Source organism: Atheta coriaria, unplaced genomic scaffold (genome assembly GCF_025399875.1).
Source record: "Atheta coriaria isolate IRGN ID8LTWV9N9 unplaced genomic scaffold, Caltech_Dcor_3.1 hic_scaffold_9_pilon, whole genome shotgun sequence".
Taxonomy (NCBI): domain Eukaryota; kingdom Metazoa; phylum Arthropoda; class Insecta; order Coleoptera; family Staphylinidae; genus Dalotia; species Dalotia coriaria.
In genome coordinates this window covers 6,658,009-6,672,099 of record NW_027045451.1, presented here as the reverse complement: position 1 = coordinate 6,672,099, position 14,091 = coordinate 6,658,009, and the positions used below count along the sequence as shown (strand labels likewise).

At 34.5% G+C, this 14,091-nt stretch overlaps 1 protein-coding gene across 1 annotated transcript; it reads right to left on the bottom strand.

The window, feature by feature from the left end:
* Window positions 1-12,184: 12,184 nt before the first annotated feature.
* LOC135799524 (tRNA (adenine(37)-N6)-methyltransferase-like) lies at window positions 12,185-13,854 on the bottom strand. Its single transcript, XM_065312652.1, has 3 exons — window positions 13,595-13,854; window positions 13,210-13,518; window positions 12,185-13,137 (listed from the first exon to the last, which is right to left on the bottom strand). The coding sequence occupies exons 1-3, from the start codon at window positions 13,681-13,683 to the stop codon at window positions 12,300-12,302; spliced, it is 1,236 nt and encodes a 411-aa protein (XP_065168724.1). The 5' UTR covers window positions 13,684-13,854; the 3' UTR covers window positions 12,185-12,299.
* Window positions 13,855-14,091: the final 237 nt, after the last annotated feature.

The following is a 14,091-nucleotide window of genomic DNA, read 5'->3' as shown; positions in this document are numbered from 1 at the left end:
TAGCTAAAACTTTTCCATTCTTTTCTACCATTTAAAAAAACGTTTATTAGAATTTTTTGAAAATTTTTTTTCTAACCTCAAAAAAGTTATGAATCAATTGCCTCTTTAATTGTAAATACTATAGTAATGTTATTTATTATTTATTTTGTTAGCGAAATGCGTAACGTAGGCAACCAACAACACAACATACATTACATTATTTTTCCCGCGCAACACCGGCGCACTGCGTGCGCCAGGTGCAGTAGCTAGTACGAGCAGAGCGCAGCAGACGCAGATTAAGAGACGCCGTATTCAATAAACGCTATTCGACATTCTTTACAATTACCAGTGCTCATTGTTTCATGCTTATCTTTTATCACCTGCCCTCACAAGTGCCACACCTAACAATTTATTATTTTAATGTACATTATTGTACAAAAGTGATTGATATTTGATCGCGTTTCGTGTTTACACTTATGCAAGTTACAAGTTATTTTTGGTGTCGGTCGCAAAATGAATCGGATATAGGATGGCCCCATGTAGATTTATTCCCTCATTATCCTTGGGTAAGTAATTTTCAATTTAATAACACATATTGTATTTTTTCTAAGATGTATGAATAAATTATTCTTAAATCTTATGAAATATTTCAACTTCTTTTCTTTTAGTTACAGCACTTACGGTGCTTTGGTGACTGATGCGCACAACGATTCGTAGGTTTATGATTCAATCATATTGTTTATTCTAATTTACGCGACAAATATTTATTGCCTTATTACGTACCACAAAATGACCGCAAAAGTTTGCCCTTTTTCGAATATTTCGAGACTTTCCGTGGAAAACGGCTCATATTTCGTGAACCCTTCTTGATATTTTTATTTTTTCTTTGAAATCTAATAACGTAACAACGGTTTTTGGACGATACTTAAAAGGGCCGCTAAAGTTTGCCTTTTTTTATTTTTTAAAGTTTCTATCGAAAACGGGTGATATCCCACGAACCCTTAGTCATATATTTATTTTTTCTTCGGATTTTTGTAGCGTGAGAATGGTTTTGAACGATGTATCCTAACTGCATTAAAATGGCCGCAAAACTTGGCCTTCTTGTCGTTTTTTACAATTTTTGATGGCAAACAGATCATATCTTGCGAACCCTTAATCATATTTAATTACTTTTTTGCTTAAAATTTATCGGTCGAGTTTTTTTGTTAAAAGTTCTTTCGGTCGAAGAACAGGGTTGAACTTTTTTCTTCAATTTTTTTCGGTCGAAGAACAGGGTCAAACTTTTTTTGTTGAAATTTTTTGGTCGAAGAACAGGGTCGGATTATCGCAAGAACAAAAAGGGTTACGAAAAAAGGACTTCATATTCTTGATCATTAAAAAAAAACCCTATAAGATGACATATTTCCTGAAAAACGACACAAATTGCATAAAAAACTTTAAAGAAAAGATGATGTTATAAAAAAGGCAAAAAAATTTTCTTTTTTTATGTCGAATGCAGTTTTCACTAAAATTGTAAATAGAGTCTAAACGATTAATGTTAGCAAAATTTTTAAATTTTATTTTCAGGTTTTGAAAGATATTGTTGAAATATTGAGTTCGTCTACAAAATTCATTCTCTTTCAATATATTAAGTTTTCTGTTTGAGGGTAACATTTGGTAGACACATTGTCAACCATGTAAAAGGTTTATTTTATTATTTCAAGAAGTAGAGAAAAAGTACTCGAGCTAAGAGTCATAAATCTAGGTATAATTAAGGGCAGTCTAGAGTGCTTAAAACCAAATATTACAGGATGTTTAGTCTACAACTAGAGTAAAATAGTTGTATGTAGTCAGTTCGTTTCGAGCCTTGAAATCGATAAGACATACTTCCGAAAACTCTAATTTTGAATATACGGCAATCTTCCAGAATTAAACTTCGTTATTATTGAATAAAATCACCGCTACCTAAATCCATAATTCCAACAAATATTTTAAATCTTAATTGACTATTTGAGTGATTATTTTCTTTTCATTGACCGTTAAGGCTCTATTTGCAATTTTAATAATCTGTAATTGTGTTACTGGTTCCCGATTCAGAATTTAATCGAAATTAAAAGTTTCACGCATAGTACGAGAACAATTCTTTTCATGTTCTGCATTTCCAGACTGAAAGTATCAAACAATTTTTCTTATTTTGTGCAATTTTTGTGCGGTCGCCACGCTGTTGTCTTGCCTACCACGTTAGTCTCATTTTTGTCATCATTATTCTTGAATTCCTTAATTTTTCGTCTCGTTATTACGTAATATTTTTCAATACTCCTTCCTCTTGTGCGCGAGTGTTAAACGGCGTTCGTTAAACGCGGATTGTACGAGTACATACGTAGAGGTAAAGCCACATAGAGGTGATGTTCTGTCGACCGTCGGATACTCTTTTTGTATAATACGCATATTTCATCGTACCTACAATCTGCATAATTAAGATTCTTACAACTTGTTGCATATGCCAAAAGCGTAAAATTTATTTTGCATCAAGGTATGTTCTCGCATTTCTTCAGCCATATTAAAGTCAAATCCATTATTTACTTTACTTGTATTTACTTGAACCGCGTGGTCTTTACGCAGACAAATATTTTTTGTCTCTGTTTCAATACCCACCGTTAATTTGCATTTGCATTACGTATTCGATCCATTGTTTCGTTTTCGTTTAAAGTACGAATTAAAAAGATTAAGATTGCAGCGTGCCGTCAGCTGCGTTATTGATTCTCTGCCGGTTTTTTCCGGGAAAACCCACTACCCGCCACTATTCCAACTTTTAATTTCAAACATAAAAAAGAGAAATTTTTGCTTTTTATGACGAAATCTTTTTTCAGCAAATGCAGCGTTTGAAATAATTGCAATATTTAAATTCTGTTTTTGGATTTTGAAAGATAATTTAATTCTTAATTTATTATTTAGGTAATTATTTCCTTTTCATTAACCGTTTTGGTCCTATTTGCAATTGGAATGAAAAAATTGGTTTTTACATGCCAATAATTTAATCTGCCATTATGTTACATGTTTTCGATTTGGAATCTGTATTTGTTGAAATAAAAGATTTTGTCATAAAAAATGCAAAAGAGTTTTCTTTTTTATGCCAATGCGGTTTTCACTAAAATTTGAAAATAAAATATAGAATTAAATTATATATCACAATCCGAAAACTGAATTTAAAAGTTCCATCTTTTAATTTCGAGCATATAAAAGAGCAATCCTTTGCCTTTTTTATGACATTATGAAATAATTGGAATTTTTAATTTCAAAATTCAAGTTCAATATTAAAAGTTTCATGCATAGTACGAAAACGATTATTCTCATGTTAGGTATAACCACACTGAAAGTATCAATATAAAATTGCAAATCCGTTGTATACTCTACTTGTTTTTACTTCAACCGCGTGGTCTTTGCGCATGCAAATAATTTTTGTCTCGGCTTCAATACCTACCGTTGATTGGCATTACTTATTCGAAATATTGTTTCGCTTTTGTTTTATGTACGAATTACAATTTAAGATTGTCGCGTGCCGTCGGCTGCATTCTTGGTTTTCGTTGGAGGCTGCGGCGTTTCCGGTTCTGTCGCCTATTGTTTTACATTTTTGTCTGAAATCACATGTAACGTGAGTACCGTAATAACTCAAAATTGACGCGTGCCGTCGGATGCGTTTTCGGTTTCGCTGCAGACTTTGCTTTTTCCATGTCCATTATCGATTTAATAGCGCGAATTTTTCTTAGCTCACATTTTCTTTTGGTGTCATAATACTCCAATCGCGGAGGCGTGTTTTAATAGACAATTTAAATGCCTTGCTTGTGGCGTATCTGGAGAACCCGACGCAAACATAATTTTTGGATCGCAATAAAATTGATATTGATGTTTTATTTATCTATCACTACTCTAGTTTTCCTACCTTATCTTTTTTTAATTTTACATTTTTTAAATTTAATTTATTTAAATTTTTCTTCTAGCTCCCTATTCTTAATTCAAAATGTAGTTGTAGTTTTGTTGTGTCACCCTCTCGTGTATCTAATTCTCTGCATCGAAAACTTTGAATTTTCTAATTAAATGTACCTATTTTCTTCTTTTATCACTCTATGTATTACTTTTCCTTGCTCTCTAATGTAAAACTGACTAAATTTATCATTTCCGTGACGTTTTCTACTTAAAATTTGTATTTTATTTCTAAATTCAGGAATTTCCGATTTGTAACACCCTGTATGTTTGTTTTTCTTGATGTCGCGTTATAAGTTTTCTGAATTTGTTATTCCCGAGTGTTTTCTTTCTTGAACTTTTGATTTTCTTTTTGTAGCAGCCTGTATATTCGTTTTCTTTGTAGTCTGTGAAAATTTAGCTTTACCTGTTGTTTTTAGGTTTTTCTTCTTTGCACTTTAAATTTTCTTTTTGTAACACCCTGTATATTTGTTTCCATATTCAATCACGTAGAAAATGGGCTATTTCTTAATGGCATGTAATTTAACGAACTTTATTTTTTCGATTTTCAACTTGTAAATACATTAAATGCACTTATAATTAATGTTTGCACTTAAAAATACAGAACTGAACTTAAAAATAAATATTTGCACTTTGAAAAATGAATTCCACTTGAATAAAATGCTTTCCACTATGAAATTAATACTTTGCACTTATAAAACTTGCAGGGTAGTATTAAGTACGTGCCGTACTCTTAACCGGCCCCTTCTATCAGTCCCCCCCCTGCCACCCCACAAATAATACCAAACAACGTAGCCTACCTAACCACCACCCCCAACCACCCCTTCCCCAACCCCCCGACCGCCCCACAAATAATACTAAACAAAGGGGGATATATTAAATGCACTTTAGTTAAAATACAATCCACTTGAACAGCCGCACTTAAGTTTTCATACTTTGCACTAAGAAATTCATATTATGCACTATAGATTGTATAACTTATATTTTAATACAATGCACTTATATATTCAGGTTTAAGCTTAAATTTGCTTTGAATCAACTTTTTAAATTGAAACTTTATAATTTGTGGTGGTTAGGTAGGGTACCTTGTTTGGTATTATTTGTGGGGCGGTCGGGGTTTGGGGTGGTCGGGGGGTTGGGGGTGTTGGTTAGGTAGGCTACCTTGTTTGGTATTATTTGTGGGGTGGTTGGGGGTTGGGGGGAGGAGGTGGTTGGGGGTTGGGGGTGGTGGTTAGGTAGGCTACCTTGTTTGGTATTATTTGAGGGGGGGGGGGTGATAGAAGGGGCCGGCTAAGAGTACGGCACGTACTTAACACGTTGAGGACGGCGTGTACCACCGGTGGTACACACGCGTCTGGTCTGTGGGACGGCGTGTACCACCGGTGGTACACGGCTCATTTGAAACGAGACTTATTCATTTTTGACTACGCCACTGGTTAGGTTATATATTCTCCTCGTTTCACCTATACAATCAGGGCCTTGCATCTTTGTCATCAAATGTGTGACTCAGATTACATATTATAATAAATAGTGACCGACCAAAGTTTCAGTTTTGGCTTCAAATTTGGTTTCGGCTAAAAATTGGCTGAAACTTTTGGCAGAACCGAAACTCAGTGTTCGTAAATTATCGTGCGTCGTTCGGCTAACTCGCGGTTAAGTCGTGGTCGTCACTTGCCATCTCAGTTCGCACATAGTTTCGGTCGGACTCTAAAGATAAAGGCATTCATTACAAAGAAAATAAATAAATGGCGACGCAACTGCAAAAACAATCGCTTTTTGATACAGCAATGCATAACCACCAGTGGCGCACAGCTAAATTAATTAGACGGAGTTGAAAATGCTCAAACGCCGCCCGATGCGACAGACACCCAAAAACCGCGCCGTCCTCAACGTGTTAATACTGCAAGTTTTATAAGTGCAAAGTATTAATTTCATAGTGGAAAGCATTTTATTCAAGTGGAATTCATTTTTCAAAGTGCAAATATTTATTTTTAAGTTCAGTTCTGTATTTTTAAGTGCAAACATTAATTATAAGTGCATTTAATGAATTGACAAGTTAAAAATCGAAAAAATAAAGTTCGTTTAATTACATGCCTAAACAAAGTAGCCTACCTAACCACCACCCCCCAACCACCCCACAAATAATACCAAACAAGGTAGCCTACCTAACCACCACTCCCACCCCCAACCCCCCGACCACCCCACAAATAATACCAAACAAAGTAGCCTACCTAACCAATTTGATTCAAAGCAAATTTAAGCTTAAACCTGAATATATAAGTGCATTGTATTAAAATATAAGTTATACAATCTATAGTGCATAATATAAATTTCTTAGTGCAAAGTATGAAAACTTAAGTGCTGCTGTTCAAGTGGATTGTATTTAAACTAAAGTGCATATAATATTTCCCCTTTCTTAATTTCTTTATCTCGGTAGTACTTTGCGAAGTGCTACTTGCTTGCATGTGCGCGGCTATGCAGGTCGTAAGTCCCGTTTCAATATGACGGCATGTATTTTGTTGACTTATAAAATCTAAACTTGTATTCTATTGTTAATAAAGAAATAGTAAGATATATTGTCTTCTTTCATTTGTGTGTACTCCTTCTCTCATTTCAGGTACAGGTTAGAACTTATAAGAATATTTTTAAGTGTCGCCTCTCTTGAGACGACTTAAAACTTAGAAATATTTTTACAAGTCCTTAGAAGGATTGTCCTTATAAGGAGTTCCCTTTCTCTGGAGATGATCCCCCACCATAAAAATTGTTGATATGCCTAATAATTCCGGGGATGAAGCGCAGAGACATCGTAGCTGTAGGATGGGCCGGGAGCAATGGACGGATCGAAGCAGTGGGCCGACCGTAGACTGTCTTATAACGACACGTGCCAAAAAATTTAAAAATCTCATCCTCTCCTTGTTTTCTTTCTTCTATCTCCTCCTCTTCTCTACTCTACTCTCTGTTCTCTTCCTTCTATCTTCTCCTATTCTCATTCTCTACTACTCATTCTTCTATTTCCCTGATCTCCCCCGTTCTCCTTTGACTTTCTTACTTCTCATGTTGCCTTCACTTATATTTCAATTTCTCTTATATTTCGTTGCGATTTATATATGCAACCCAAATTACACCTGATATTTTGATATTTGAGAAAAATGCCTTCCACACCTGAGATTCGATCCGTGTCTGCTAGCATGCCAGCAGGTGCACGTCTCCACTCGACCACCGAGCGTTTTTATTATTGTTATTTGATTCTTCTATATATGTTTCTGTTTTTATCATGTTTTTAAAAACAACAATACCATTCCAGCAACAGCAATGCATTGTACACGCTTCACGCACGTAAGATTTATATACTATATGATTTAAGACACCGATACTGAAAACAACAAAGGGGATGCCACAAAGAACTAAGAATTAGTTTATAACATTACAATGTGTTTTATTGACAACATTTAAAATACATTTGTCATTCAAATAAAAAAAAACATTGACGAATTTCAAATCACGTAGCAATAAAGACTTAACTTAAAATGTGCGCATCTCAAATACTTCTTTTATGGATATCGCAGATTCCATGGCTCCCATACTCAAGAACTGGACACCAACGTTGTCTATCAGCAGGAATTAATAATAAATCCTAGTTTTGCCAATATGCGAGAAGATAAACGACTGCCGATAAACACACACGCGGCGCACATAAAGACCAACTCGGTTGTAGATTATGCCACAACCGAATAATACTCGTACTTAGCGACGGCCGACGTAACAAGCGAACCGAACCGATGATTAATTGGGGTTGTGCCACATTAGCCTGTTACGAAAGGCCAATGAAGGCAATTACAGAATTAAAGTAAGACACGCGAAAAGTCGCTACGCAGATCGACTGACGAACAAAACACGTGTTAATCGTAGCACAGCGCGCGATCGACTAAACGGCAAAGAGAATTGATATCAGGCGTAAACAAAGAAGATAGCCCCTACCAGTACTAACCTACCTACAGCAAGAAAACTGACGCACTGACCCGACACAAGCAGCATAGCAGACACAAAACAAAATTAAAAGCATCAGGGTAGTATTTATTACTTTTGATTCATTCAATTTGATTTGAGTAACGCTCTGCTTATGTTCCAATAATCCTAAATAATCAAGTATATCATTTCAACTTGCTTGTTTGTCATACATTTTAAAAATAAATTAAAAATTCTATCCTACCAGTAGTAGTTTCGCAAAGTTAAAATAGGTATCACAAAATAAATATTATTGCAATTTTGGAGGACAATTTGTGAGATAATCACAAAAGTTATTTAGGAAAATAATAAAGAAATTAAATACTCACAATCTGATGTAAGAATGGTCCTTCTGCGGTGTCAGACTCAGGTGCAGAATCACTAAAACAGGCAAAAATTAGTCCTTCGAACATAAAAATGCAATTTTGGAGGACAATTTGTGAGATAATCACAAAAGTTATTTAGGAAAATAATAAAGAAATTAAATACTCACAATCTGAAGTAAGAATGGTCCTTCTGCGGTGTCAGACTCAGGTGAAAAATCACTAAAACCGGCAAAAATTAGTCCTTCGAACATAAAAATGCAATTTTGGGGGTCAATTTGTGAGATAATCACAAAAGTTATTTTGGAAAATGATAAAGAAATTAAATAATTATAATCTGATGCAAGAATGGTCCTTGTACGGTGTCAGACTCAGGTGCAAAATCACTAAAACCGGCAAAAATTAGTCCTTCGAAAATAAAAATGCAATTTTGGGGGTCAATTTGTAAGATAATCACAAAAGTTATTTTGGAAAATGATAAAGAAATTAAACACTTCCAATCTGATGCAAAAATGGTCCTTGTACGGTGTCAGACTCAGGTGCAAAATCAGTAAAACCGGCAAAAATTAGTCCTTCGAACATAAAAATGCAATTTTGGGGGTCAATTTGTGAGATAATCACAAAAGTAACTTAGGAAAATGATAAAGAAATTAAGTCCTTAGAAGGATTGTCCTTATAAGGAGGTCCCTTTCTCTGGAGATGATCCCCCACCATAAAAATTGTTGATATGTCTGAGAATCTTGGGGATGAAGCGCAGAGAGAACTAGCTGTAGGATGGGCCGGGAGCAATGGACGCATCTAAGCAGTGGGCCTTTGACCTGTGACTGTCTAACGACATACATACACACAAAAAATTTAAAAATCTGATCCTCTCCTGTTTCTCTTTTTTCTATCTCCTCCTCTTCTCTTTCTCTGTTGTCTTCCTTCTTATCCTCCTATTCTTTACTACTCCTTCTTCTATTTCTTCTATGTTCTCGTTTCTCCACTTACTTACTTTCTTACTTCTCTTATTGCCTTCACTTGTATTTCAATTTCTCTTATAGGCTGATGGCTTACACTCGCGCAAGTGGTGTCTTAAATCTCGAGTCCATCCCTACTAATATTATAAATGCGAAAGTCCTGATGTTTGTTACACTTTCATGCAAAAACTACCTAACCGATCATCATGAAAATTTGTACACATATTCTTAGTGGTCCCCAAATGGTTATAGGCTACTTTTTATTTAATAGAAAAAATATTTTTTTAAATAAAATAAAGAAATTGTGGTGCTGGCACAGCCGTCGGACTCGTAGTGTCTTTTATGTTTCAAGGTTATATACAGGATGTTCCGGTAGTGTTTCATGCGTGCAGGGTCGGCTTTATTGTTATGTGCAAGTCTGCAGAGTAGTATTAAGTACGTGCCGTACACTTAACCGGCCCGTTCTACCAGCAATATAGCGAATTGTCACTGAAGACGACGACACACTGCGACCGGTGCGGTACTGTTCAAATTTCAAATGGCAGCTCACAGTGTGCTGCGCAAGCCAAGGTCATACTAAACGCATAAACAAAGTGTAGAAAATTCTGCAGATCATATAAAGAACATGGATTGAACATGAAACTTATTATATTATATTAAATTGCTCTCTTATTCTGACTCACCTACTGTCACCTCATCCTGGTATTTCTATCTCACTCACTTGAACGAAAATTAATAAAACACAATCCATGTTATATATAAGCCAAAAACTATTCGAAATGACTAAATGTAAACACTTCGTGATGTAAACAAACAGTTACAAGTTATCGGCATAACGTACGAAATACGTAATTCATAAGTTATTCATAAAAGTTATGTATGAACAAGAATGGTTCTCCCACGATATCGGGCTCGGGTGCAGAACACCTAAAACAAGCAAAAAGTAGTCCTTTGCAACACAGAAATGTAATTTTTGTCACTAATTCATGAGCTAATCACAAAAGTTATGTTTGAAAATGATAAAGAAATTAAATACTTACAATCTGAAGTAAGAATGATTCTGCTACGATGTCGACTTCGGGTGCAGAACATCTAAAACAAGCGAAAAGTAGTCCTTTGCAACACAAAAATGCAATTTTCGTCAATAATTCAGGAGCTAATCACAAAAATTAGTTATGAAAACGACAAAGAAATCAAACACTTACAATCTGATGCAAGAATGGTTCTGCTACGATGTCGACTTCGGGTACAGAACACCTAAAACAAGTTAAAAGTAGTCCTTTGTAACACAAAAATGCAATTTTCGTCACTAATTCATGGGCTAATCACAAAAATTAATTACGAAAACGATAAAGTAATTAAATACTTATAATCTGATGCAAGAATGGTTATCCTACGATGTCAGACTCATATGCAATATCCCTAAAACAAGCAAAAATTAGCCCTTCGAACATATAAATGCAATTTTGAGGGGCAATTTGTGAGATAATCATAAAAATTATTCAGGAAAATGATAATGAAATTAAATACTTACAATCTATTGCAAGAATGGTCCTTCTACGATGTCAGACTCAGGTGCAAAATCCCTAAAACAAGCTAAAATTAGTCCTTCGAACATATAAATGCTATTTTAGGGGTCAATTTGTGAGATAATCACAAAAGTTATTGAAGAAAATAATAAAAATATTATATACTTACAATCTGATGCAAGAATGGTCATTCTACGATGTCAGGTTCAGGTGCAATAATCCAAAAAACAAGGTAAAATTAGTCCTTCAAATATAAAAATGCAATTTTGGTGGTCAATTTGTGAGATAATCACAAAACTTATTTAGGAAAATTATAATGATATTAAATACTTACAATCTATTGCAAGAATGGTCCTTCTACGATGTCAGACTCAGGTGCAAAATCGCTAAAAAAGCAAAAATTAGTCCTTTGAACAAATAAATGCAATTTTGGGGGTCAATTTGTGAGATAATCACAAAAGTTATTGAAGAAAATAATAAAAATATTATATACTTACAATCTGATGCAAGAATGGTCATTCTACGATGTCAGGTTCAGGTGCAATAATCCAAGAAACAAGGTAAAATTAGTCCTTCAAATATAAAAATGCAATTTTGGTGGTCAATTTGTGAGATAATCACAAAACTTATTTAGGAAAATTATAATGATATTAAATACTTACAATCTATTGCAAGAATGGTCCTTCTACGATGTCAGACTCAGGTGCAAAATCGCTAAAAAAGCAAAAATTAGTCCTTTGAACAAATAAATGCAATTTTGGGGGTCAATTTGTGAGATAATCACAAAAGTTATTTAGGAAAATGATTAAAAAAGTAAGTAATTAATTTAAAGCTAAATCGGAAAACGCCGAAATACCAGGGATAAATATGAGCATTAATACAAACTCAAATCATGCTGTACAATAAAATAATTTAGAAAATCAAGTAAAATGTAACTGTAAAATTACAATGAATAGAACGTACGATTAAATTGTGTTTTATATATAGGTAGGTATTGGGGAATCAAACTTTATGTTCAAATTTAAAACGTTATATGAATTGACTATTTAATTGGCGGCTCTTTGATGATATACTTCTCAATGTAAATAGTCAATGCAAAATAACAAATTCATTAGATTGCAAACCTAAACCAACGCGCAATAGATGCGGACTCAACTGAGGCTTGCGCGCCTGCGGTGTGCATAAGGAGCGCTTCCTGACGATATGTACAGCTATGCGCGCGCATCTTAAACATCTTCAAAAGTACTAAACAACAGCTTCTGCACGACCTATAACTATTTGCACCCAAGGAACTCATGATCAAACCAGTATGAGCAGAGTTTATATTTAAGAACGTGCAAATATCTGTAATAACTTATTGAAAAAGAACAACCATAAAAATAAATAAATAAATCAAATCAAATGAAAGTAGGATACAATGCATACGGACTTTCAATCATATTCGTTTAATCTAACACAGTATTATTAGATATACTATATAGTCACCTTCACTGCTTCATTTCGTAATAAATAAATTTCATTTCATAGTACTAAGATTAAAGTAGCTAAACATCTTCTGCACTTTGGGAAACCTTAAAAACAGTGACAGACCTCTCAACATCATTAAACTTACAAAACACATAAAGCATCGCAATGCGGAATACATAACAATTCGTGCCAAGTCTATGCCTTAAGTAAACCGATCGTGGATCCTCTTTAAGAACAGTATTAATCGTTTGTAATTTTTCATCAGCTTCTGCCTCACCAAATTGTATAAGCTGTTGTATTGCTGAATCCTTAAAGTATACAGCTAATTGATGAGTGTGTTGATCGTCTATCCAAGTCGGAATTCTAACTATATTCTCGGAAGACCGGCTTGTGGTAATCGGTCGTTGAGCCTCTTCGTTCTCCTCTCCATCAGGAGCTTCTCTTTCACCAATGCGTGATGCTCTACCATGCATTGCTTCCAAATCAGTGTGTGTAGTTGCACGTTCTTGCAACAAAGTTGAATCATTGCCAAATTCCTCTCCATCCATGATGCGCACATTTAAGTTATCAATGCCCTCACTAATATCTGACGCACTTGTCTCATCATCAAGCAAGTAATCAGACAGACCAGAATTATCTAAAACCACTTGTGCTTGTGCATTCATTGATGGGCTGTCATATTGTGGAATATATGGCTTTATATCTAACACTGGTGTTTGGTCTATCATGTCAACTCCAGAAAAGTAAATTGCATTATCTACAATTCTATCAATTTTAACTAATGACAATCCAATAGGACAAGGTCTGTGTGGTGATCTTGTAGCAAATACCCCTGTTCTTCTTCCATTTAATCTAGGTGGTGCCACCTTCGCTCTCACATGAGTGGATTCATTTTGATGAAAATGAAATATTACCCTTGAAAATATATTTCATTAGACATTTAAACACATCATAATAAACATAATATGTGGTTTAATTTGAACATACCACATATGAGAAAATTCCTCCAATCCTTGTAAAGCATGTTCTGGGTTGGTTAACACTGAATTGTTCAGTGTAAGTTTTGCTTGCAGTTGTGTGCAAATTCCAGTCTGACGCGGTGTTGCCCGCTTTTCAGGAAACTGTGTATGTATCTTCCCAATATAATTCAGTGGTAAATCAGAACTTGTTGATTGTAGCAGTGGCCCATTGGTGTTTTGCTCATTTGAACAAGCAGAACATTTCCAATCTTGTAACTTTTGCTGCACTGCTTCATAATCCTTTCGATTGACATGTGTAAGTACTTTAATTTGCTGTCTACAATTACAAATATTTATATTAATTAATAATCTACCAGACTAATAGTTTATAAATGATATGAATTATGGTTTACCTCAAGTTGTTTATTTCATTCCTAGCAATGTTCAATTGAGTTGTCAGCTGTTTAATACTTTCCACATTGGGATCCAATGAACTAGCCATTGTGATGTGTTAAGTACTTCAAGATATACGTATTCACTTTTAATTTATTGAATTAATTATAAACATTTTACACACTACTTTGATACAGTGCATAAAAACCGATGCCAACAGGGAAATGTCCGTGGACTTGATCTCCCCCACTTTTACTGCAAAGAAACGTCAGAAGCACAGCTCGAACTGACACACGTTAACTCGTACGGGGACAACAGCATCGGGTTTAATAATTCCAATTTTAGCGAAAATTACTCATTTGGCAAACAATATTTACTGAAAGTAACGATTACCAGTATTATTTAATGGAATAAATGTGAAATTCAGCAAATTTCATAAATTTAAGAGCACAATCACATTCTTTTAAAATTAAATATAACCAGAACTTGAAAAAATAGCAATTTTTCTGTTGAAATT